At 36.0% G+C, this 26379-nt stretch overlaps 1 protein-coding gene across 1 annotated transcript in view; it reads right to left on the reverse strand.

Moving 5' to 3' along the window:
• Positions 1 to 338: 338 nt before the first annotated feature.
• Positions 339 to 26379, reverse strand: part of ST8SIA1 (ST8 alpha-N-acetyl-neuraminide alpha-2,8-sialyltransferase 1) — a 154573-nt gene continuing 128532 nt past the window's right edge. The window contains exon 5 of the mRNA XM_030322087.1: positions 339 to 4659. Within this exon, the coding sequence (XP_030177947.1) occupies positions 4173 to 4659 (487 nt within the window). The 3' untranslated portion in view covers positions 339 to 4172. The remainder of the gene's footprint in view (positions 4660 to 26379) is intronic.

Genomic DNA, 26379 nt, shown 5'->3' on the forward strand with positions numbered 1-26379 from the left:
TTCTTGATGCGTGCTGACTAAAAGTCAGAGTCTGAGAGTCAGCCTCTACCCTGGGAAGATGAAGAAATAAAAAGCACAGTACTGCTCTCAGTCCTTACTCCTCCCCATATTTTCCCTCAGATTCTCACAAAAGTCTTTACAGCTCTTGATCTCTGGAACTCTAAACAGAGCAGATATTATTACCTGGTTCTGGTGGGAAAATTTTCATAGGAATAAGAATTCCCTAAAGTTTTTGGCGGACTGTGACCTTTTAGGTCTCACCTAACAAGGATTTGTCGGTTAAAATTTTCACAAAGTCAACATTTTTAAATATAAAAGTTAAAATTACAGATGGCTGATTTTTCAAACAAAGAAATGGAAAGCTATCTATAATAAAATTACAAAACTATGATAGTAGGTAACAAGAAGAAACGTCATTGATATTTTTTTTCTATTTGGAATAGTCTATAACACTTCTGTAGAGCTTCTGACTGAGAATATTTTTGTCAAATTCAGAATCCTGGGATTTCTTCCATTATTTTCCATGTAGATTGTTAAACTGTGTTGCCCATTGCTCCAGGTATAAGTTATATGTATCCTAAAGAAAGTTTGCAGCCAAGAGAAGGTCATGAGACATCAAAAACTCCAATAGGTATTGTCTGAACATCTGCCTTTTGGGGTCATTTGTATCATTTTGGAATATTACCTTGTTAAAATAACAGTGAACTATATGGAAGCAAAATCCCAGGGGCACTCCTTAACTTCATGTGTTAGTTGCAGTTCAGATGCACAATGTTATATAAACTGTTGGTCAAATACTCTATATAAAGCATATGTATCCACTGTCCTCTTCCATATAAAAATATTTCATATAAAAATCACTTTTCTATCTTGGAGAATGACTTAATCCTTCACCCATCTTAATTTTGCTAACGTGTGATTAAAATTAAATGGAGGTCACCCTTACTCATGATCCTTAGCATCAGTGTAATTCTCAAACTGGAGCTGATAAAAGTTAAAAACTCGTATCAGGTACCCATTTTCAGTCTCTTCACCCCCTCTCTTGCCCCCATGGAGCAACCTAGTTTTCGTCAATAAAAAACAATTTAAAGATTAGAGAGGTTGACTCCCTCTTTTGGCAGATGCGTTGAAAGTGATGAAATATTTTCTTACTGACTGTGTCTACTATAACCTGAATATCTTCTCAGCTAACCTTAAGGGTCAGCAGTATTAAAATGTCATTGACCAAATTTGGCAAAGTATGAGGTCCAATTCTGAAGTTCTCAGTTTCAGATAAAATAATAGGTGCTTAGAATTCAACTTCTTAATAGTAATAGAGTATTCCAGACTATTCTGCAAGATAATTCTGGAGAGATCCTCACTTAGGGACACATGTATTTCAAGAAGGACAGATATGTATAGCCTATGCTATAATGCCCCTATCCACACACACACACACACACACACACACACATTTCTAAGTTTAGATACATCTATCTAACCACAAGAAAGGGAATATGGATGGCATACCTATGCATTGTCAGTATAAAATAATGCCAACTGCAATCTGCTCTAAGAAAACATTCTTGTTCAATGGTAGTCATACTTTGAATGATGTGAGCATGTATATGTATCCTTAAGTGAAGAAAAGTTGGGGCAGTCAAAGTATTCTTTTGGTCTAATCCAGCATTTTCAACATTGACACTATTAATGTTCTAGAATGGGTAATTTTTGCTGTGGGGGGCTGATCTCTGCACTGTAGAATGTTTAGTGGGATCCCTGGCCTCTGTCCAGTAGATGCCAGTAGCATCTTCCAAATCATGACAATCAAAAATGTTTCTAGACCTTGCCAAATGTCACAGATAGGGGAGGGGAATTACCCCAGTTGAGAAGTACTGGTCTAAATAAACATTATCATCTCAGGCCATTTCTGTTTGCCTTTCCAAAGCCACAAATATATAGACTAAAAATTGCACACTATATTATGTAAATCTATCCCAGAAATCATAACAAGATGTGAAATTTCCAAATAGCAGTTTCAGTGGAACTGTGACGTATGGGTTTTAGGGAGCTCATTAATTACATTTTAACAATTTCATCAGTTAAAGTACTAATTCGTGTGACATATATGTTTTTCATTAGCCCTTTTACCTTTGATGAAGTGTATAGGTACAAATGTATTCCTTTCTACGGTAATTATTAAATAATAATAGGTCTAAAGAGGAAATAGGTTTAGGGTTTCACATATAGTGCATATTTACTATAACTCACTCATAGTACAGTCTCATTACCTCTTTGCAGCAATATAGAATCAAAATAGCAAATCAGTTCTACAAGATATCAATACTCTCAAATTCTTAACTTTCCAAATATCAGTATAATCTGTGTTATGTCAACCAGTCATTTTTAACAGCTGATTTCTATAATAACCTCAATATTTACTCTTATTTAGAAATTGCCTATTCCAATGATGTTGAATTTTTCCAAGGGCTTCATTGACTCAGTATCTTTTAAATTAACCCACCAAAAACTGTCACCTGTTTTAATTTATGTGGTATACTAAGTCTCTACCATTAAAAGTGAAGCAGAACTTTTTGGCATAGTTTGGTTACATTCTGATGACATTTAAAAGAATGAAAAGAGTGATTTCTAGTGTCTCCCTTTAGATTAAGGCATTCCAAAGCACAAAGACAACGAGAGGCCTCTTTTATCTTCCTCTTACATGTAAACACATTTGGCTGCTTGTAATCTGTCAGTAGAGTTTGTTTGCAGTGTGAAAGCTGATGTAAAAAGCTTTCGCAGTAGCCTTACCTGCTACTATCAGGGGAATCAACATCTACAAATTCACATCCCTTTACTTGTATGAATCATGCCTTGTGTCACCACCCTCAACACAAGGTCCATTCATGAGATGTTAGGGAGAGTCAGAATGAGTAAAACAATTCTGCTCATTTGGGGTAAGCATTTGGGGGTGACGCTGGTGTGAGCACTATGAGAAGCAGCAGTAAGCCGGCCTGTCTTTTATCAAGGTGAGGTGGTGTATTATTCGTATTTGTATTATTATTACAAATAATATACATTTGTAGCTCTTTGACAATGGTACAGATTTTGCCATACTAGGTCATGTGGGTTCAGCTTTCCTACTTGTATGGGAATGAGCTTTGTTTACCTGTGTGTATGTGTGTGTGTGTACATAAATATATGCATGTTTTGTTTGCATGTATCTTGGAGTGAATAATATACAATGGTAGATAGAAAAGGGATGTGCCCTCCAGTCTGTTTCCAGACTAAACCTTACATCATTGTGCTTTACTTCATCTCTGAGCATTAAATTAGGAAGACGATTATGCTAATTTGCAAATAAATAATGCACTCATATTTGCAGCCTTTTTGCACTGAAATAACATAATAATACAAATAGGCTTAAATAATGCAGGCCTACAATGGAGTTTATGCCCTCAATTCTGAGGAGAGAAAGTATCTCACATTATCCAGACTATGAACCAACACAGTCTAAATTCTACAATGCTTCATTCACATTGTCTAAGTAGATTTGACAAAAGGAGAAGAAGCAATTCTTATTTAACATTTTTTAAATGTAAGGAGACTAAAGTTAACATAGACTTGGTTCAACAAATCACAATAATTAGCTGTAGTGTTTCACATCTTTATTACTCAGTAAGGTTTTTTTTTAATCTACCTCATCACCCACTCACTGCCCCTCAATAGGGCAAAAATAAATATTAATTTTTTTAAAAACCTATGTTCTATAATATACGATAGGTTTTTTTTAATCCAGATTGTGTTGATAATCAGTAACACTTTGCCCTGGCATTTCCTTTACTCTACCTTGATTAATTGCTCAGCCTCAGCAGCTAGAGTTCTGTTTTGTTTGTGAACTGCACCGTCTAGATCAGAACCATGTAAATGTGTTTCACCAACTCCATACTCCATCAGCGTGTTACTAGTTGCAAATCCACAGTCTACAAAATATTTCATAGGATGTTTCATTTCTTGTTTGTCTTCCAAGCCATCATCAAAGTAGAGTTTCTTTTGGGGGTTTGTAGTTGTTTTGTTTTGTTTTTCCAAGTGGCCCATGTGAATCCATGAAACGACTTGACCATTTCCTTTTGGAGTCATGTAAAAAATCTAACAAAAATACCCTGGCTCAGTTCTTTCTTTTCCCATGGTCCCTAGGAAGTGGGCTGGAATGGAGTGTCTTCACATGGGTCTAGCTGCATTCTCAGTGCACCAATTTTATGAAGATACCAGAGCTGGAGAAATTCTTCTGGCATGGCATGGAAGCCAGAAAAGGGCAAGACATTATCGTAGTAGTGGTGGCTGATGGGCTGTTCATGCATATTCACAGAGAAGGGCCAGAAACCATAGATGGCTACCTCTTCACAAAGGCCCAGAGCTGCACTCACCAAAAAAAGTCCTGTGGACAGGCGCTTGGCATGGATTCCCCTACTCTTCCAGAACTTTCCAATGCTACGCAGAAAGTTGGGGTTGGCAAAGAGCACTGTTTGATTGGCACCAACATCTGACAGTGTATAATAAACCCGGAGGGATGGCTCTGTTCCTGTTTTCATAGAAAAAGCAGGCATGTAGATGTAACTGTGGTTATAGATTTTCATGTTGTCCACAAATGTCTTCCTGGACCACAGCAGATTCTGAAACCTATTAAAGAGAAGAAGTCAATTAAACCTGAAGAAAAGGAACTCATCAAAACCCACTCTATTCTTCTGATGGCCCTGATAGTTCACATTATCTCGGCAGGAGGGAGGCAGAGGATATGAAAACGATGAAAAATGCTTCACTTGTATTTAAAATCCTCCTTGATTTGGGTGCCTGGGTGGCTTAATCGGTTAACCATCTGACTTCAGCTCAGGTCATGATCTCACAGTTCGAGCTCCAGGTTGGGCTCTGTGCTGACAGTGTGGATGGAGCTTGGAGCCTGCTTTGAATTCTGTGTCCCCCCCTCTCTCTGCCCCTCCCCCACTCACATTCTGTCTCTCTCTCTCTCTCTCTGTCAAAAATAAATAAAAAATTTTAAAAAATTAAAATCTTCCTTCATCTTACCAATTATCTCTCATCAAGTTGCTTGGCTTCTGCCAAACCTAACATCTTAAATTCTGATTAAGATTCCTTACCAGAATTCCCTCTGAACTAAAATGCACTGTATATTTTGTTCTCCCAGAATTTTTTGCCTGGAATGTAAAAATGGTTTAATACTCATAAATTCACAAAGGGTTTTGGTTATTGGATAGGATTTGGATAAAAACTACTTGTCCAATCTGATATAAGCACAGGACTGGTTTCCTCATCTGCAAATCAAAGGAACCACCTTGAAGATACTTCTTCCCATTGAAATTCTATGATAGTAGAAGTATTCAGATTAACTGAAATATTATAACTATAATTTTACACTGAAAAAAAGACTCGTTACTACTATAAAATGATGCTGACAGAGTTGACCACATTGCTTGCTCCAAAGAACTCTTTTTTCCTATGTTCTTTCAGTTTGGGTTCAATAAAGAGAGGATCTCTGGTTCAAGTGCATTCAACTAAAATTGATGGTATACATCCTATGGGTCAGGTACTGGGGAGTTAAAAATTTAATGACCCAATTTTTGTTCTCAAAAAATTCAAGTCCAATTGCAGGAACAAAAATATAAATGAGTGCAACATAATGTGCTAAATGGAACAGTTGATATTTGTATAAAGTACTGTGGAATACAGATGAAAAAGTAATTAATCCTGCCTTGGGAGAGGAGTGGAGCCTGAGAAAGCTACAGACAGGGGATGACACTGAGTCCCACACCTCCTGTGGGGAACAACATGAAGAATAGCAACTAAACTAAAAGAAACACTTTGGTCACAGGCAAGGGTAAAAGTGTACTGACACAATTATTGAGGATTCTGTTTCCCTGGAAGGTGGGAGTTGGGAATGGTAGAGGTAGTGGTTGAAGATAAGACATGTTGCAAAAAACCTCATGTGTCTCTAATTTGTTTGGACTTCATTCTGCAGCGATGGGGAAACTTTACAGCAGTGAGTACTCACAGCACTTACTATTTGCATTACAAATATTTCATCATTTGTGTAGTTGTCAGTCTGTGTTAAAAAAGGTAACTCTGGTGATCTGGGTAAGGAAGAGGCTGGTGACTTGGAGAGCAGTTAGGAGGTTGTTGACATAGATCAAGTATAAAAAGAGAAAAAAGACAATGAACTACACTAGGGTCTTGCCACTTTTGTTTTCTTTCACACAGGGCAGTCACCCATCTCACGTTATGTGCAGGTAGAGCAGAAGCATCTAAGAATAGAATGGAGCCATAACATGTTGGCAGGCTTCATCATAAACACGTGAAATTAAAATTCTGAGTAAATAAATCCACAGGATTTTATGTGCAATCAGTGTCATTAACTCTGCCTGCCAAGAAAGGAGTATTCCTTAAGCAATTTTCTCAAAGGAGGAAAATTGCCCAAGTTTTCCTCATGTCCTTCAGCAGCCTGTTTTAGCAAATTTGTCTAGGCCCTGACAAACAGAAAAGAGGTAACAGGGTTTGTAAGTGGAATCACTCTATCCTAGAAGAAACCATGGAAGCACATTTAAACATATTCTGGAGCTGGACCAGCCTGACCAACACAAATTCCTCCCTCCCAACTCTACTAAGTTGTGCTTAGTAATTCTGATGAGAGTGACTCAGGATGCTCACTCCCTGGTGATTCTGATGCAGGTGTCCTGTGGATAGACTTAGACCAAAGCCATCCGGGTAAGCTGTCTGGCTCTCTGCATCTATCTTCAACATGTCTTTCTTTACATCTTCTAATTTTATCCTTATTGCAATTCTAACAGGGAGAAGAGCTCCCTCTTCCTTTCTGTGTCTTGGGACAAACCGTTTCATACTTTCTAAAGAACTCATGTTCTAAAGTGGATCTCCCCTCTTTAAAACATTTAATCTTTCTGTCTCCACCGAATTATTCCCTTCTATCTTCTAAACATGGTTAGAACTTAGTATGAGACACTTCGTCATATGCTTGTACTGGTTCCCAAGCTAGATTCTAGATTTTCATTTCACCATATCAACATTCTAGAGCAATTAGTCTACTTCTATCGGTTCCCTTTCTTGCTTCCATTTCCTCCTTATTGCTGTGCAGAATGGGTCCTATTCCACATCACTCTGCTGGCTAATAGAACTTATCCCTATCTTTGTAGTGGACTACACACTAATGAGAATTACAGACAGCTCCAATAAAATCAGGGAAATTGATTTTGTGTTCCCTGCCTTAAAGCTGACTGATTATTCTTGAAGAGGGCAGTCTTCCTTGAGTTTTAACTTTGAAAAAGAACACACATCTTGAATTTACTATAGGCTTAATTTTTTGTCAATGTTAAAGAACCAGCCTACATGTACCATTTTATTATTTTTACCTGCCCCATTCTTCCACAAATGATATTATCTAAGAACTTAATTCAACTCAATACTTATTTATGGTACACCTAATATATTTAATGCTATCCTGATCAAGAGCTTAATAAGGGTAGCTTGAATTTTACTAACATTAAAAAATGCAACTAGAATTATAAAGAGTAGTGCTCCAGCTTATCTTTCCAGCCTCATACTCAGATTCTCTCTATACCCTCACCCTATGCTCCAGCCATCCTTGTACGTGCACCTGTCCTCATTTTTTACAATGACAGTTTCCTTTTGGCTCATCCATTCATTGCCTTGGTGAAGTTCTGCTTAAGCATCAAGACTCAGACTTCTCCTTCTAAAAATTATTCATTCTTTCCTTCCAAGTTAAGCTTTCAAAGGAGTCTTCTTGGAACTTCTAGTATGGACTGATTCTACCCTCCAAGACTGTGTCCTCCTTGAAGACAAGTGAAAATCCTATTCATCTTTTGATTTTTACAACTTAGCTCACAAAGTTGTGTACTATATAAATGGAAAACTGTTAAATTGAAAAAAAGAAGAAAATGAAGTGAGATTGGCCAATGAATCTATTTTTAATAAAAAATAGAAATGATTAAATATATAATGAATATGGGCATGAAATTGAAAAATGTATCAACAAAAATACAGCATTTTATAAATAAATTTAATACATGATAATAAAGCAAAAATCATTGAAATTTTAAGCAATTAATATCAACTAACTACTTAACAATTTGAAGTTTTAAGGGGGAATAGATTCATATTTGACAAGAAAATTCAAGATAAGTAAGATAAACATTTAAAGTTTATTCACAACTGTGAATTTATCAGCCATTTGCAAAATATCTTTCTACAAAGGAAAATATTGACAAAATTGATTATGTCAAGATGTGAAATTTCATCACCATGAAAATAAGATAACTAAAATAAAAAGGGAATGATGACACTGGGGCACTTGGGTGGCTCAGTCAGTTAGCATCTGACCCTTGATTTCAGCTCAGGTCATGATCTCCTGGTGTGTGAGATCAAGCCCCACATCAGGCTCTGTGCTGACAGCATGGAGCCTGCTTGGAATTTTCTCTCCCTCTCTCTCTCCCCCACCACCTCAAAAATAAATAAATAAACTTTAAAAAAGGGAATGACTCTGAAAAATATTTTCAACAAATAGAAATATAGAAGCTCAATACTGATACTACTATAGAGTCTGATGATATTGATATACTGACATGAAAATGGATAAAAGCATAGATAAGTAATCCAAAGGGAATTGCAGGTAATGAAAAGGGTTAAATTTTCAGCTTCAGTTTTAAACTGAATAGAATAAGGAAAGCTAAGGGTCCAGTTCTTGCCTCTTACAGCAAATCTCTAGACATGAAAGAAAATATATTTTTAAAGATCTGTATCCACCTTGAAAACAAAAAAGGAAAACCTTCAATGAATCCCCAAATCTAAGTTACCTCTGAAAAACAAAGTGCTTATAGAAAGAAACCAGGGCATAAGCTAATTTGCTGAGCATTGCTCTAAAAGGTAGCAGTGCCCCATGCCTAAAGGCAGAAAATACTGAGAAGTTGAGTGTCTTGGAAAAATCAACAAGGTTATTATTGAGATTATGCGCACTAGAACATTCAAGTAGATTGAACCCTAAAATCTTGCACTGGTCAATTATCACTGTGGGTAGCATGAAGAGAATATGAGCCTCTTGGGAGAAACAGTGACTCTGTGCCCAGAGCTGGCCCAGCCCAGGGGAAACTGAAGATTCTTTTCAACTCATACAATATTGGTAGTCAAGCTTATAGTTCCTAAGTAGAATATTGACACTGGTCCAAGAGAAAAGACATATAATGACATTTGGGCATCACCCAGAAGAAAACCACCTTGCTACCCTCTCAACCAAGGGTAAAGCCTACCTGTGATAGGTTCAGTCTCTGCATAGAGCTTCCAGTTGTTAAACAAGAACAGATAGCTAAGATCAGAAGATACTGAAGGAAAGACTCCACTATGAGAGAGAACAAAATGGAAGAATCAAAGAACTCACAGGAAACCAGTATCATTCAAGGGACAGAAGAAAACTCTTAAGATCTATAATGGTTTGTTTAGTAATATTAATCGCTTACTGCATTCATTAAGTAAGACTAGGATGCTACAAAATGAAAAACAATATTTAGGAAACAAGAAACAGCTATTGGCAATTTAAAAAGATAATTAATGAATTCTGGTAAAGGAAATCTTCAGGAAAACAGCTACAGAGCAGCCCAGAAGCCTATCAATCAGATTCTAGTGGAAGGAAAAAGGCACTTCCTGAAAGAATGTGTCAACAACAAAAAAGTGCCTCTGATAGACTTACATGTTGAGAGTAATGAAAGAAGATTTATAGCTCTAATGGGAGTCTGGAGATGAATTAGTGACTGTTGAGTGGAAAGCCTTTCTTTGCTTTGGAGAAAACTTAACAGGAAAAAATTAGGAATTGAGCAGGATATCAAATACTCATAAAATAAACTTTTTGTCTCAGATGTGAACAGTAAAGTAAAGTAAGCACTGACTATTAAATTAACTGTGATAAATCTTAATTGAGAGGTTAGGAAAGTGTAAGTATGAATGGAGGAAAATGCTGTGAATGGCACTTTAAAAGACAGAAATGTTTATTTTTCCATAAGAAATCAATAGATAAACTGAAAAGTTAAAAATTGTAGTTAAGCACACTGCTTTAAAGTCCAACAAGAAACATATGAAAGTCAAAATGCTCTAAGTTTTTGAAATGATGCTGACTTCATACAAGAGACAGTCGACTTTCATATATTTCATACTTTCTCTTGGAATTTTAAAGTAATTACATTTTTCTACAGTACTTTGAAGCATAAATTTAAAATATATATCAATAAATTAATATCTTTCACTTGTGCTCGAAAAAAAAAAGTAAAACACAACAGGAGAAAAATCAACTAGAGAAGATGAATCTCTTAGAACATTACTTGAGAAAATGTGAGCCAAGAGTTTCCTTCTTTCCATGTTAAGTTTTGCCACACTAATTGATTTTAAAACTATGTACATGTATAATTTTGGTAAAAATGGGAATTAAAAATTTTTTAACATTTATTCTTTTTTGAGAGACAGAGAGAGACAGGGCATGAGCAGGAGAGGGGCAGAGAGAAGGGGAGACAGAATCCGAAAAAGGCTCCAGGCTCTGAGCTGTCAGCACAAAGCCCAATGTGGGGCTCAAATCCGTGAACTGTGAGATCATGAAGTCAGCAGAAGTCAGATGTTTAACTGACTGAGCCACCGAGGCGCTCTTAAATACTGAAGGAGAATAACAAACTTGGAGGACTGACGCTACCCAACTTCAAGCTTCCCTATAAAGCTACAGTAATCAAGACAATGTGGTTCTGGCAAAAGAATAGACAGATCACTGGAACAGAACAGAGAACCCAGAAACAGACCCCATAAATACAGTCAATTGATCTTTGACAAAGGAGCGAAGGCAATACAATATAACAAAGATAACGTTTTCAACAAGTGGGTGCTGAAACAAATGACTATCCACACGTAAAAAGTTGAATCTAGACACAGACTTTATGGCCCTCACAAAAATTAACTCAAAATGGATCATAAACTTAAATGTAAAATGCAAAACTATAAAACTCCTATAATATAAATGAGAAAACTTAGGTGACCTTGGCTATAGCAATAACATTTTAGATATAAAACCAAAGGCATAATCCCTGAAAGATATAATTCATAAGCTGGAATTCATTAAAACTAAAAACATCTCTGTGAAAGACAGTGTCACGAGAATGAGAAGACAAACCATATCCTGGGAGAAACAAGTGCCCAAAAGACACAGCTGATAAAGAACTGTTATCGAAACTATACAAAGAACTCTTTAAATTCAATAAGAAAACGAACAACTTGATTAAAAAATGGGCCAAAGACTTCAACAGATGGCAGGTAAGCATATGAAAAGATGCTTTGCATTGTGTATCCTTAGGGAAATGCATATTAAAACAGCAGTGAAGTACCACTAGGTATCTACAAGAATGGCCAAAATTCAGAACCTGACAACACTGCCTGTGAGGATATGGAGCAACAGATACTCTCATTCACTGCTGGTAGGAATGCAAAATGGTACAGCCACTATGGAAGACAGTTTAGTGGTTTCTTACAAAATTAAACATACTCTGATAAGATCCAGTTATCATGTTCCTTCGTTTTTCCCAAAGGCACTGAAAACTCATGTCCGCACAGAAACCTGCACAGGCATGCTTACAGCAGCTTTCATAACTGTCAAAATTTGGAAGCAATCAAGATGAATTGCTAAGGTGAGTGGATAAAGAAACTGTATTATATCCATATAATGGAATATTATTCAGCACTAAAAGGAAGTGACTTATCAAGTCATGAAAAGACACAAAGGAACCTTAAGTGCATATCACTGGGTGGAAGATGCAAGAATAGTTCAACATTTGTAAATCAATCAATATGATACACCACATTAACCAAATGAAGAATAAAAACCATACGATCATCTCAACAGATGCAGAAAAAATATTTAACACAATTCAACATCCATTTATGATAAAAACTCTCAAAAAGCAGGTAAAGAGGGAATGTACTTCAACATCATAAAGGCCATATATGAGAACCCCACAGCCAATATCATTCTCAATGGTGAAAAGATGAAAGATTTTCCTCTAACATCAGGAATAAAACAGGGATGCCCAATCTCACCAGCTTTATTCAATTTAGTATTGGAAGTCCTGGCTAGAGCAATTAGGTAAGAAAAAGAAATAAAAGGCATCCTAATTGGAATGGAAGAAGAAAAACTATCACTATTTGCATATGACATGATATTACATAAACCCTAAAGACTCCATCAAATAACTGTTAGAAATAATAAATAAAATCAGTGAAGTTGCAGGACACAAAATCAATATACAAAAATCTGTTGCATTTCTTTACACTAATAACAAACTATTAGAAAAATGTTAAAAACAATCTTATTTAAAACTGTATCAAAATGAAGGGAGTATCTAGGAATAAATTTAACCAAAAAGGTGAAAGACCCGATATTGAAAACTACAAGACATTTATGAAAGAAACTGAAGAAGACACAAATAATTGGAAAGATATTCTGTGCTCGTGGATTAAAAGAAATAATAGTCACAATGTCTATACTACCCCCAAACAACATACAGATTCAATGCAATCCCTATCAAATTCTAATGGTATTTTTCACAGGAATGGGACAAATAATCCTAAAATTTGTATAGAAGCATCAAAGACCCCAAGAAGCCAGGGAAATCTTGAGAAAGAAGAATAAAGCTGGATGCATCACGCTCTGATTTCAAAATATATTACAGAGTAATTAAAACAATATAGTATTAGCATGAAAATAAGTACCTAGATCAAAGAAACAGAATAAAGATCTCAAAAATAAACCCATGCATAAATGTTCAATTTACAACAAAAGAAGGCAGAATATATAATGGTGAAAGAACAGTTGCTTCAATAAATAGTGTTGGGAAAATTGAACAGCTATATGCAAAAAAATAAAACTGGACCACTATCTTACACCATACGTAAAAATAACAGATAACGAATTAAAGACTTGCATTTAAACCATGAAACTCCTAGAAGAAACCAGGCAATAAGCTTCTTGACATAGGTCGTGGTGATGATTTTTTCAATCTGTCACCTAAAGCTAAAGCAACAAAAGCAAAAATAAACTGGTGGGACTACATCAAACTAAAAAGCTTCTGCACAACAAAGGAAGCCATCAACAAAATGAAAAGCAATTTACTAAATGGGAAAGCATATCTGCAAGTCATTTATCCAATATGAGGCTAATATCCAAAATATATAAAGAACTTATAAACTCAGCACAAAAAACTTCTGATTAAAAAATGTGCAGAAGATCTGAATATACATTTTTTCAAAGGAGACTTACAGATGGCCAACAGGTACATGAAAAGATACTCAACATCATTAATTGTCAGGGAAATGAAATCAAAATGAGAATAAGAAATCACTTCACATCTGTTAGAATGGCCATTATCAAAAAGATAAGAAATAACAAGTGTTAATGAGAATGTGGAGAAAATAAAATTCTTGTGTACTGTTGGTGGAAATATAAATTGGTGAAACCACTATGGAAGACAGTATAGAGCTTCCTCAAAAATAAATAAATAAATAAAAATAAAAATAGAACTACCCAGCAATTTGCCTTTGGGTATTTATCAAAAAAAAACAAAAACACTAATTCAAAAAGATATATGCACCTCCATGTTCTTTGCAGCATTATTTATAGTAGCTAAGGTATGAAAACAACCTCAAGTGTATATCAATGGATAACTGGATAAAGTAATTGAGACACACACACACACACACACACACACACACACACACGCATGCACACACATAATAATATATAATTTAGTCATAAAAAATGAAACCTTGCTATTTGAAACAACATGGAGAGACCCCCAGGGCATTACCCTAAGTGAAGTAAGTTAAACAGAGATCTTATATGTGGAACCTAAGAAAAACAAAATACAAAAAACCCAAGCTCATAGATATAGGGAATGGACTGGTGGTTACAAGAGGTGAAGGGTCGGGGATGGGAGAAATGGATGCACTGGTTGTTTGTTGGTTTGTTTGTGTTTAGTTTAAATAAATTGAATAAAATTTTTTCAAAGATTGACAACATAAACCAGAGTCATGAAACAAAACATACACAAAAAGAACAGGCAGATTTAATAAAGAACCAAGTGGAAATTCTGAAACTGAAAAAGACAGCCTTTGAAAATAAACATTTTATGAAAAGATTAAACAGTAGATATTATAGAATCAAAAAGAGATGGGACACCTGGGTGGCTCAGTCAGTTAAGCATCCGACTTCTGCTCAGCTCATGATCTTACTATTCATGGGTTTGAGCCCCACATCGGGGAGCCTGGAGCCTGCTTCAGATTCTGTCTCCCCCTTTCTCTGCCCCTACCCCGCTCACACTCTGTGCCTCTCTCTCTGTCTCTCAAAAATAAATAAACGATAAAATTTTTTTTAAAAAAAGAATTAATGCATTGAAAGATAAATCTAAAGACACTATCCATAATGACCTGGATGGAAAATATAAAGAGACAGAAAAGATAGTATGAAAAATTTCAAAACATGTGTATTAAGAGTTCCTAAAAGAAGAGAATAAATGGGAGAAAATCAATATTTAGAGAACACATATGTATGTCTTAAAACCAATGTAAAAAAGGTACTGATAAAGAAAGTGAGTTGGAAAGTGAGATGGGAGGTGGCAGGGGGATGGGTTAAACGGGTGATGGGTACCAAGGAGGGCACTTAAGATGAACACCAGGTGATGTTCGTGACGAATCACTAAATTCTACAGCAGAAACTGATGTTACATTGCATGCTGACTAACTGGAATTTAAATAAACAATTTGGACAAAAGTAAAAATAAATAAAAAATTTTTTAAAAAGTCAGTTATGTCTAATACACACACACACACACACACACAGAAAAGTGAGATGGTTATTAAGAACCAGTCCCTTGGGGTGCCTGGGTGGCACAGTCAGTTGGGTGTCCAACTTCGGCTCAGGTCATGATCTCACGGTTTGTGGGTTCAAGTCCTGCATCGGGCTCTGTGCTGACAGCTCAGAGCCTGGAGCCTGCTTCAGATTCTGTGTCTCCCTCTCTCTGTGCCCCTCCCCCACTCACATTCTGTCTCTCCCTCTCTCTCAAAAATAAAGATTAAAAAAAAAAAAAAAAAAAGAACCAGTCCCTTGACTCTCTTTTCTGGCACAGTTAAATAATAACACTGAAAAAATTAATAATAGACAAATAACACAAGAGAAAAATGGACAATGCCACAGAACTGTCAAGTCTGAGAAGAAGAAATTCAAAGGGTCAATATACATATGAAAATGTGTACAATCTCACCAGCATTAAGTTATAAATTTATGCCAATTTTTAAAACTACACCAATTAAAGCTACAGCAAAATAACATTTTTCCACATTGGTAACAATGCGTGATTGGTAAAAATTAAGGAACATGAGAATAAATAGTAGAAAGAGTGTGAGAAATAGGTATTTTATGCTTCAAATGGGAGCAAGAGTTATTACAAACGGTTCAGAAAATGTTTTGGCATTTTCAATACGGATACCTTCTGACTCAGCACTTTCATTTCTCAGCTGGTGCTTTTGGTATTTGCCAAACAATCTCTTAAATCTTGGCTTAAATAACTGCACCTCAGAAAAGCCTTTCCTGACCATCCCATATGTCACCTTTGTTGCCTTTCTTCATCCTAGCTATCACTATATGACATTTTATTATATATGCATGTCTTTTTTTATTATTTGTGTCTTCTTGAATGCCCACAAGGAGGACTTGGTTTTGTTTATTGCTAAATCCACAACACCAAGCATGGTCCCTGGCATATGGCACCAAGTAAATATTCATGAATGTTTGCTGAAGTATGCAGGAAATTAAGAAAAACCTAAATGTCCACCACAAATAATGTTATATCTATACTATAATACATGGGAATTCTTTTAATGACATAGCTTCATTTGTATTGAAATAGAAATATTTCCAAAATAAAATGTTATACAAAAAACAGAAAAGTTTCAGAATTACTACTGTAATTTGTATCATGGATTATCACACAAGATAAAGATATATATTTTCTATGCTTCAATCTATGTGTGTAAGGGCATGGGAAAATGTTGGACAGATACACATTAAGCCGGAAACAGTGGTTATCTCTAGGGAAGGTAGTGGCTATGGGGGTGCAGGTAGAGGGTCAAGGGAAACTTTAGCTTTGTCTGGAATGCTTTCATTCTTTAGAAGGCGAAATATTTATGTGTTACTTGTGTTATTAAACATTTCCTTTGAAAAGGTCAGTCTCCTTAGTGATCACATAAATGCAAAGTAAAACAATCATGAATTGCTAGTTCACTCTTTTCAACACAACAAAAAGTTAGGAGTGTGGTAACTTTATTCATTAAGTTTTTAATATTATTATAATGTGCCCTGTGCAGTACAAAACACATTTGTAGAAAAAGTCACAAATGTTCAGATTAATTTCACTTGAGCTTCTTTCATTAAAAGTCCACTTCTTTTACACAGAATATTTGTTCCAATTTTTCTCTATATAATAATTTTATTTGAACACTTTCCTTATTATTTACTTCCTGTTGAAATGTTTCAGCAATTTTCCAGTAAGTTAACTCATTTCCTCATATTATTTACTTGCTTTTCTAATATTTTGGACCATTTGCCATGTTCGTGGTTATTCACTGTCATTTTTCTCTCTCTTTGTGCAGCTGTTTGTTTACCCAGCTGTTGCTTCCTTTTCCTTTGTCAATGAATGTTAATTTTGTGTTGATCCACAATACTTTTCTCCTGTGTACCTTCTCATCCTATGGGGGTGGCTCTTCTACAGGAAAATATTTTACCAGATTGCAAACAATGCATCATACCCAGCTATTCCATTCTCTCATAGTACATACTAAAATATGCCCTAGGAATGCAAACTTTTAAAATATTTGCTGAGTTAGGGTTCCCAACCTAGACTGGGGATGTTGCTAAGAAGACAGCAATTTAGGATAGGCCTTTCAGAGATGGATATATCTGAACTGAATTTTGAAGAATGAGTGGAAGTTAGCTATGCAAACAAAGTTGAGGGAGATAGAGTATTTTTGTCTGACATGGTGGTGTATGCAAAGGCACAGAGGTGAGAAAGATGGTTTTGAGGGAAATGTAAACAAGCTTCTGGTGAAGCTTTATAGCCTTAGGAATGGCTAGAGATGAGGCACAGGACAGGATAAAAGAATGACCTACAGTTGATCAAGGTTGAGATTTTACCCATATGGGAAAAGGGAGTGTAATTAGTCCATGGGGGAAATGGCGAGGGAGGGTCTTACCACTCAGCTTTAGGGAAGGAAGGAAATGTTGGCTTTGGTGACTGGGACAAGCAGGGCTGATCTTTGGCTGGAAAGCAATGGTGAGATATATAAGGCAGTGCCCATTCTGATTTGGTGTGAATTCTTCTGTACCAGTTGTTAAATATGTATCCCAACTAGGTGTGAGAGTGGTTTTAGTTTTGGGGGTTGGGTGGGTTGGACTTCTGGTAGCTCCTTTCATGATGATATGTAACACATAGGAGAAGGTAGCTTTAAAGGTAATTATTACCTATTATTACCCAATATTGGACATGTTGAACCATGAGATCACCCAGAAAAGCAATGCGACAACATGCAAAACACTGATAAATTATATCATCTAAATGGTAGGCAAAGGATGTAGCAAAGGGTAGGCTGGCAGAGAGGTGAGAGGAAACCAGAAGAATCTTCAATAACAGAAGGAGAAAAACGTTATAGAAGTTTATCAACAGTGATCAAAGACAAGAAGACACCAAGTGAGGTAAAGACAGAAAATGTGACCTGGAACATTTAGTAATATGGAAGTATCCTGTGGCATGAGCTATTTTAGTAGAAATCAATCTAGATCATGGGTTGAAAACTCAATTGTGTGTAGGGGCCAACCAGACTGGGGAAATATGTGAAGAGGCCAGGTATGAGATATAAAAATGTGGATCTGAAAATGGAATATAGATGTCTTATCTAAAGGATTTTCAATTAAAAAGGAAAAAAAAAGTAACAGCCAGGTAAAACAGTTATGGCCACCAGGTTTGGCCTGTTGGCAACAAGTTTGATGTCAACTCTCAAAAATTTTTCAAAATTCCAAATGAAGATGAGACCATGGAATCACAAATCCCTTTGAGGCAGACCAAAAAATACATGGCCTCTTGTTTATTTATGACATTAGCAATAGTATGGGATAAGAATCAGAAGACCTATAATCAAATTACAGAAATAATCAATAAATTCTATTACAAGATTCTTGCTTAGCACGTTATCTTATTTAAGCTTTGTGGTGACCCTGTGAAGAGGGTATTATCCCTTTTCTGCTGTTGAGGAAATTTAGGGTAAGAGTGGTTAAGTACTCTAGCAAAGTTTCATAGCTCCAATGCAGAATGTAGATTCTGGATTCCAGCTCAGCTCAATCTGAGTCTCTATTCAACACTCTTTCAATTGTACTGTGTAGCTTTTCTCTGATGGGAAGACAGACCTCTCCTGTCTTGTATAAATTCATTTACCTGTGATCTGGGATTCACCCCTTCGCACCTTCAGAGATCACTTTATCCTTTTTTATTCCCTGTACCTTCATCCACTCCCTCTCCTTGGCCCTTTCCCCAACATGGGCACTTGCCCAAGTCTCCCTAACCAGAAATAAAAAACTAGCAACAGACAAAAATTTCCTTAAAAGTACTCCTTTTTATAGCTACTTCCTGACTTCTTTCTTTCCATTCGTAGCTGAATTCTTCTTCTCTTAATTGTCCCGTACCCTCTGAGAGATTTGTTCACTTTCATTACCTACACTGGGACTCATACTGGTAGTGGGGTGAACAATATTTTAACAACAAATACCAGAGTTCCTTGTGGAAAAAGAATTCTCTTTGTTTAGGTGTAGATGTTGCTTGACGTGTTGATGGTGAAATCCTAAGAGCACATCCTGGGAGCAGAAAAGGAAATAAGTGATAAGCAACCTCTTCTGCATAAGTTGTTAACAGGAATTTGGAGGCAGGGAGAACTGAAGGGTAAGATGAAGGGAGAAGGAGAGAAAAGAATGAGGAGTAATGACACCCTGGGAAGTTAGACTTAGATGGCACACAAGTGGGACATTCTCAGTGACAGGGTGGTAAACATTTTTAAGAACAGGGATGCCTGATGTGCACTTTTTATATTCTTTGCTTGATGTTTTTCAGTGACTCCCCTCTTACCTCAAACCTTCTATAAAGTTTGCTACATATCCATAATGCCTTTAGAAATGGTATTCTGGATAAATCAAGGAGAGGGAGTTTTAATCTATGTCTGCCTTGGTGTGGAGCAGACAGAGGGGAACAGTCACAGGAGATGAGATGAGGAGACAAGTAAGCTGAAGACAATTCAAAGAAACAGTGACTGGAATAAACAATGATGATGTAAATATAAGCTAATGAAAATTCCTGAAATATTATAGAGAACATTGAATGTTTTTGGCAGACACAGAATAAGAGTTCCAAGTCAATTTTTTAAAAAATCTCAAGGACAGGCTGATCTCTATTCACATCTAAATTCATACTAATGGCTTCCTAATTTCCATGTCCAGTCTAGCTATTTAACATTCATGGCAGAATAGCATCATGGTTAAAATTCTGATGCCCTAACACCCACCCAGATTTGAATCTCATCTCTGATATTTACTAATGTGAGTTTGGTCAAGTTTCTTAAGCTGGATGTACTCAGTTTCCTCATCTGTAAAATAGAGGAGACACTAGTTGTATCTAGTTCATGGGAATTGAATTGGTACTGGAACAGTATTTAGAACAGTATCTGTCCCTTTGTAAGCACTCAAAAAATATTAACACTTATTATGACCAACAGACTTCTGGCCATTTCCATTTTGATTCAATGACACACTCAATAACGATTTATTTTATACCAATCATGTGCCAGGCATTTTTCTACACACTGTGGGAAGTAGCAGTGAAAAATACAGACACAGTCTCTATTCTCTTATAGCTTTCATTTGGGTAATAACAGACAGCCAATAAACAACAACAACAAAAAGGACAATATGTGGGGAATGCCATGAAGAAAATCAGAGTGATAGGAAACGAGAGGGTGGGGGATACTGCTATTCAGAGTTATATTTTAGCAGAAGTATTACAAAAATAAGAGAGCAGGTGCTGGGGAGAACAGTGGGAAGTATCTTAAACTCATCCTCTTCCCTCCAGTATCTTTTGTAACAACCATAGTCTGAACAAATAGAACAACCATCCACCAATGATTCAACCCAGCTACGAGTCTTCCCTTTCCTGAAGTTTGTACACCCAGTTCATTACTAAGTTTCCCTGTTATAACATCTTGATTCTACTTTCCCATTTCTCAGTCCTATTACTTACAGACTGAACCACACGAAATGGCAATTCTACAGGTCAAAAACAGTTAAATATTGGCACGTGCTCACCAAACCCAGTTTGTTTTCTTCCAAGGCATGCACAAGGACTACTTCCCAGATTCCCTTGTGGTTAGGTAGAGCCATGTGACTAAGTTCTGGACAGTCACTGTAGGACACTTCCAGCCTGGACCCTACAATTTCCCCCTGATATTCAATATTTGCTCTAGTCCTTCTTCCTCTGTCAGCAACACAAAATAAAGAGGGTACAGTCAAGGATTCTACAGTCCTAGAAAAATGGTGGAACCACAAGATGGAAGAAGTCTGAGTTTGTAAATAACAGCATGAAGCAAAACTCTTTCCCTTCCCCATACACCCTCACTGTATGTGAATGAGAATACTTCATTGTATTTAGCCATGATGGTTTGGGGTAGTTTGTTACAGCAGTTAGCCCACCCTAACTAATACATATCTTCAGTGCCACGGTTTTATTTCAGATCATCAACCTTCCTGTGTGTCATAACAACAGCATCCAAACTAATCTCTCAGTTTCTAAAACATACTTCTCAAGGCTCCCACGTAATTGTTTCAAGTCCCAATTTGATTGCATCACTACCCATTAAAAGGCAGTTTTTCTATGGCTTGTCCTCAGCTTGTCTGAGCAATCTGGATACTCAAAACCTTTCGTGACATAATCCTGCCTACAACCCCAGCCTCTCTTTTTGATTGCTCATCAGTACTCTCTACCCTTGCCACACCTAATTACTTGATGTTCCTCAAACAGGTCATGCCCACTCATGCCTCTAAGCCATTGCACATGCTACTTTTTCTGTCTGGTGTGAACACCACCTTTGCCCCGCTAAGTCAGTAATCTTTCAGGACTCAGCTCATGGCATCTGTTTCAGAAAGTTTTCCATGGCACCACACCTGGGTTAGGTACCTAACTTGTATTGTTTTAGCATTTCATTTTTATCAAGGTACTTATCACCTTGTTATGAAGTCATCTTTTTAATTATCTTGGCTCCTTTACTGAATTCCTTCAGAAAAGGCTAATGTTCTTTATCTTTGTGTTCCCTAATATTATGCCTGACATAGTGTAGCCATTCATTGTGTAATGAATAAATACATACAGGAATGAATGAATTTCTAAGCATTTTTGCATCTTCGTCACAAAATGCATTTAATTCATTCCAAAATATGCAATAGAAAAAAGCACAAAATTCTCTCCGTCAAGAATACAAAGATAATATAAAAGATACTTTTGATTGCATTCATATCCGTCAACATTTTCTTTCACTGGTTTTTATGCAAATTATTCCCTTGCCTTAAACCAGAAAATGGATAATTAGAAACTGAATAGCATTCTTAAATACACATCTCTCATTAGACACTAGTTCATCTTCTTGTAAACAGAATATGGTATTTCTGACAAACATCAACCCTCCTAGAATCATAGAATCATTTTTAATGTCAGGAATCATTTAGAAAAATCTCATTTTTTTTCTAGAACAAATAAAATTGTGCTTGTTGTTTTTCTGACCATAAGTGTTCTTTTATGATTTCACCCTTTGTAGTTCTTCTTATAATAGCAATTATATTTATTTCTGTAAATATTAGTATAAAATAAAAGCCACACTGAACTTTAAAAGCAGCTATTGATTCATTTTGAGACATATAAAATTACGTGAGTTATATTCTAATTGGTGGAATATCACCATTTAAGTAAAAACAATTATGACAATGTTGGCACAAAGCAATAATCTTATATTTAAAAAAAATAGAATGATTTTAGAAGCCCATTGGTTTTTACATAATTGTATCTTTAAAAAAATTTCTAATATAGATGATGGTCTCACATGTAACCTTCCAATTATAGAGAAGGTACTTTGAAAAGAATATTCAGTCTCTTCCACAGGAAAACTGTGCAATGTTAAGCAAGATACTCCATCTTTTTATGACTCAATTTTCTCATCTGAAAATATAGAGATAATAAGAACACCTAGTTACAGGGTCACTGTGAGGACTATGTGAGTTCTTATGTGTGATGCACTTAGAATAGTGCCCGGCACACAAAAATTCTTTTAATTTTTAGCTTTCATCATGATCATCATCACCATCACTATCACCATCATCATCACTAACATCGCCATCACATAATCATCATCATTATTCCTCTTCTCTTTGCAAGGACAAGTGATGAGAAAACTATGCTTTAAAAAAACTCTAGAAAAATAAACACCAGCTCCAAGCAAGCAAGTTAGCCACTTCCTAGGCAGGATATGGCTAGTATGTGTGTGCACAGACATTTTTGGAATACTGAGGTGCATGTAATCATATGTTCACTTGTCATTTTTCTTTCTTTTGTGGAAAAATCTAAATATATTACTGATATTCCAAACTGTCACTGAACACTTAAAAATAACAAAGAAAGAATAAATGTGGGGTCAGTGAAAATGGTCAATTTTACATAGTTTACCAGAGATTTATTTAGAGTAGAAAGAATATCCAAGAATCTCTCTTTTCCATAGTCAAAAAGAAAAAAGCTAAATATAAGAGAATGAGATCTCTCCAAAATAGTATAAAATGCATCATCTCTATTTTACCATAAAGAATTTGTCCTCCATAACGTAATTGTTAAAGTAATTAGTGGAACCATTTGCATTTGCATGAACATTTTAAATATATTTCACATTTGTTTTAGTTATCACATTTAATTAATGATAGATTCCATTATTCAATTCATATTTAATTAAAAATTTTTGCCAATAAAATCTTTGTCATAAATCTAAATCACATAGCATATTCATTTTATTGTATTTCTAGAGTTAGAGTCTATTTCCTTGATTATTTCTCAATTCAAATATTAGAAAATAAGCTGAATTACTTTTTTGTGACATAAACTCATCTCAAAATGGAAATGCAGCAAGAGTGTAAAGGCAGGGATCCTTCTCCCCTCAGTATCTATAGGAGTGAGGAGGTGGTCAGCTACACAAAAGAGTCAGCACAGCATTGAGGGCAAGGACATTTGATATCACTGTACAGCCCATGACTAAATCTGAAGAAATAAAAGAAGACAATGTTTCACCCACCCAACCTTTAGCTGGATGATTTGGCAAATTGAATGCTTGCTATTTCAAGCCAAAAGATGCAATTAATCTGGGGAGCTTCTTAATGAGAAATTTTAAAAATGACACCATCATTAATCAATCGTTTACAAATAGCAAGAGCTACTAGAGAATGTATTTGATAGCTGTGGGAAAGCAAAGGGAAATATGTCATACTATGTGCCACTTCTAAATGGCAAAGTCTACTTTTGCAGGCTGTCACAGCCATGTCAGGGTGTCTGTGATCCATCTGCATGGATACATTGTTTTTGGCGTGGTAAATATCTCTCCTATAGACAGAGATTATTTTTTTCAAAAACAGAATCAACTACCAGATTTGACTTCCACATGAACCCTTCTAATCCATTTTGGGAATGATCATTTGGTATCCTAGGGTATGATGCTACTGGCAAGCTTGTTCTACTTCTGAAGATCCAAACAGAATGCAGGTTTGTATATATTCACAACATGGTAGGTCTAAAATTGTGAATGAAAGGTTTACATGGGAATTAAGCTCTGTATAAGCTCTACAAAATGATTCCTGAAAAGCTTGGATTTTATAGTTAAACAATCTTGAAACATATATTTAGAAACAGAAGTCAATTCCAAGACCTGGTTTACAATTCACATAGTGGGACATGTATCATTCAAATGCCACAATAGGAGAATCAGATAGACCTTATTTTAAAATAATGTTTAATTTTATTTTTTCCTCTTTACAAAATCAAATCATAGTAATTGTATAATTGTACATAAATTAGGAAATACAGGTGAACACAAAGATGAGCACTATGTGTTTGACACATAGTAAACGTTCAATAAATGTATGTCGAATGATAGAGATAGGGAAGAAAAAATGAAACAATAATCACACAACCATTTCACCATTCAGAATTGACCTTTATTAACACAATTATTTCCATCTTTAACATACACCTCTAACATCAGGATTGAAGTCTGCACACAATTCAGGAAAGTCTAGCTCCTCCCACCCCCTGCCTTGCCTTCACTTTGTTCTGAGGCTCCCATTCTTACTAATGGCTTAGTAAGATTTATCAATTACCTTAGATTTATCAATTAAAAGTAACTCAGTGTCTTTGGAAGTAAATCAGTCTTTGGGTAAACACTCTATCCATTTAAAATGCAAAATTCCAGGGCCCCTGGGTGGCTCAGTTGGTTAGGTGTCTGATGTTCAATTTCAGCTCAGACCATGGTCTCATGGGTTGTGGGATTGCTTGGGATTCTCTCTCTCCCTCTTTCTCTACCTCTCCTCCACTTGTGCTCTCTCTCTCAAAATAAATAAACAAACATTTTTTTTAAAAAATAATAAAACGCAAAATTCCTTCAGAGCTGGTTTTCCCCTCCCAGAAGGTCTCTCCCTGCTGCTCCCCCTTCTGGATCCTCAGAAATGGTGGATCCTTCAGCTGTCTCTAAGGTGTGATCTTTATCTGGTCCTTGGGGTATAGAGCTGATGTTTGTGAGGTGTGGCTGGTACTTCTGGTTCTTTTGGACACCAAGCTGGTGTCCACTACTCAAGTCTGTGGTTCTTTCTGGTGTCCTAATAATCCACAGTTGCCTTTTTGCAACCTTGGGCTTCTCTTAGTACTTCTAGTGTTTTTGTATCATCCTACTGGAAATATGGAAATGGCATGATTCCCAAAATATCACATGCAGGCTATGGAGAACTGGAGAGGAGATATTATCTCAAGCCCACCCCTGGGCACAACTATCTTCAGCCCTTTTTAATTTACCTCTCAGCATCAAACTGGATTTTACTCAAGATGCCAGTCTTCCTGGAGAAGTACACAGTCCTTTCAGACACACACGCTGCTAATCCATGCTATTAATATGGTCACTTTATACCATCACTTAGAAAAAAGAAGAAAAAGAATGAGGGCAAATGGGGGAATAAAGGAAAAAGACACAGAGGACAGAAGAATGGGGGGGGGAAGGCAAGAAGAAGAGGAGGGGAATAAAAAAAATATTGCCAAAAAAAATGGAAAGACAACATCAGGCAATCAAAAGCTTGTGTGACATAGAGTTTGAGATACAAAGAGAGAAAAGAACAAAAATCACTTCCTTCCCTAGTACTGATCCCATTATTTATCTGCCATGTTGAACAAAGATGGAGAGAAATAGCAAGATGAATAAAATAACAAAGAAGAGGAGGTGAGAAGGTATGTCTCACACTTTCTCTTCAACTTCAAGAACTAATTATACACTCATTTCATCTCACCTCCAATTCTTTCAAATCATGAACTGCAAACAGCCTCAAACAAAACCTCAGTAAGCTGCAAAAACAGTTGATTCTGTGGCGAGGTAAAAACAGAGCCGAAGAGTTAATTATATTACAAGTTGTTGCAAAGAGAACATCTATTTTCATTTCATGTTGTGATTCACGTGTTAGTGAATTACGACAGCTTTAAAGTAAACCATTTTCCCTATTTACACCTATATTAGATGCAGGGCAAATAGCAGTTTCTTCCATTTTTGTCTTTTGTCACTGCCTGTGCTAATCAAGAATTTTGAGTAACAAGTTTTACCAATAATTCTTCTATCTCTCTAAAATATGGCTAATACCACCATTCTTCACCCACTGTTCAAAAAATGAGAAAGTTAAAAAAAAAACAGAACATCGCATAATTGTAATCATTAACAGTCTGCCCTATAATCTCAATGTGCGAGGATAAGAGACCAAATATATTTATATTAAGAATGAATTTGGAGGAAAAAGTTAGTTTAATTTATATCTGTTATTGGGTTCATTCTATTTTCATATGTTAGTCTATACCTTTTAGCATCTCCCTGAAAGAGGTCTCCTGTAATGAGGTAAGGCAGTTAAGTCAGAATCTCTGA

Source organism: Lynx canadensis, chromosome B4 (assembly GCF_007474595.2).
Source record: "Lynx canadensis isolate LIC74 chromosome B4, mLynCan4.pri.v2, whole genome shotgun sequence".
NCBI classification, from domain to species: Eukaryota; Metazoa; Chordata; class Mammalia; order Carnivora; family Felidae; genus Lynx; species Lynx canadensis.